The sequence below is a fragment of the Guillardia theta genome, assembly GCF_000315625.1.
Source record: "Guillardia theta CCMP2712 unplaced genomic scaffold GUITHscaffold_4, whole genome shotgun sequence".
Taxonomy (NCBI): domain Eukaryota; class Cryptophyceae; order Pyrenomonadales; family Geminigeraceae; genus Guillardia; species Guillardia theta.
In genome coordinates, this window is record NW_005434670.1 from 279,853 (window position 1) to 281,146 (window position 1,294).

At 53.5% G+C, this 1,294-nt stretch overlaps 1 protein-coding gene across 1 annotated transcript in view; it reads left to right on the forward strand.

The window, feature by feature from the left end:
• The window catches only part of GUITHDRAFT_100235 (hypothetical protein), a gene marked incomplete at both ends in the record, with an annotated part of 2,351 nt that extends 1,575 nt beyond the window's left edge, over nucleotides 1-776 (forward strand). Inside the window, 3 exons of the mRNA XM_005840907.1 lie at nucleotides 60-152; nucleotides 482-553; nucleotides 624-776. Of these exons, the coding sequence (XP_005840964.1) occupies nucleotides 60-152; nucleotides 482-553; nucleotides 624-776 (318 nt within the window). The remainder of the gene's footprint in view (nucleotides 1-59; nucleotides 153-481; nucleotides 554-623) is intronic.
• Between the last annotated feature and the right edge of the window lie 518 nt (nucleotides 777-1,294).

The following is a 1,294-nucleotide window of genomic DNA, read 5'->3' on the forward strand; positions in this document are numbered from 1 at the left end:
CCTCTCTCCTCCTCCTCGCATGTCTCACCCTCCTGCTTCTCCTTATTCCAATGCTTCAGGTCGCCAATGTGCGCCAAGAAATCTCCCGAGTCAACGACGCCAAGGAGGAGGAGGCTCTGCAGATAAAGAGTTTGTGCTTTGATGCCATGGAGGTCTTTTACAAGCCTTTTCCTCTCCTCTCTTCACCTGCCTCTCCTTTGCCATCTGCTCCTCTTCCCCTTCCTCTTTCAGACGTTTTGCCCCTCTTCTCCTCCCTCTTCTCCTCCCTCTCCTCCTCCCTCTCCTCCCCCTTCCCCCCATCTCTCCTGTGCTGCTTGGCTGGTTCCCTTCAAACCCACAAATCCCCTTCCTGGTTTCCTCCTTGTCTTTCCCCTCTCCTTGTCTCCCGTCTTTCTTCCGCTGCTCCTCCTCTCCTCCTCTTCTCCTCTTCTCGTCTTCCTCCTTCTGCTCTCTTCGTCTTCTTCTTACTTCTCGTCTCCAGGTCACTCAACTTGTTGTCGTTCCTCTCGGCAAGGGATCAGAACGTCTTTACAGTTTTCCGTTGAAGAAGCAGGTGAATTGGAGGAGGAGGAGGAAGGAGGGAGGACGGTGAGGGGAGGGAGGAGTAACTAATCTGCGCACAGACGGAAGAAGAGCTGAAGGCATTCGAGAGAGTTACGATGATGAGAAAGATTGAGATGAGAGAAAATGAACTTCGGGTAGGAATGTTGGCAATGATGATGATGATGATGATGATGACGATGACGATGACGATGAATGGAAGGTTTGAAGTTTGAATGAGATGAGATGTGTGGAATGCACTCATGACATTGTATTGACGAGAGTTTTTGAAGGCTCCTCACAATTTGCCTTGCGATGTTCCGTCAAACGACCTGGTGAGTTCAATGAGAGAGGAGAGCGAAGTGGAAGCTGCTGCGTTAGGAGAATGGCAGTAGAGGAGGGAGCAAAGGTAGCCGGAGGGAGGCAGAGTGGGAGAGGGGAGAAGAGGAGGTGGAAGGGGGCTAGTGGAAGGGCCAGGGCCAGGGCGAAAGCTGCTGTTCAGAGGATAGATGAGGGTATTTTATTGGGGAGGGGGGGGCGGAGGAGGGAGGGAGGGAGGAGGAGGAGGAGGAGGAGGAGGAGGAGGAGGAGGAAGAGGAGGAGGAAGTGATGGGCAATTGCAGGTGCTGTCGATGAGTCAGTTCAAGGATCATCTTGCCGCACGCGGGCAGAAGTTGAGGGGCGGGGAGACGGATGAGAAACAAGATGGGGAGGGAGGGGAGGAGCAGGAGGAGCAGGAAGAGGATAAAGAAGT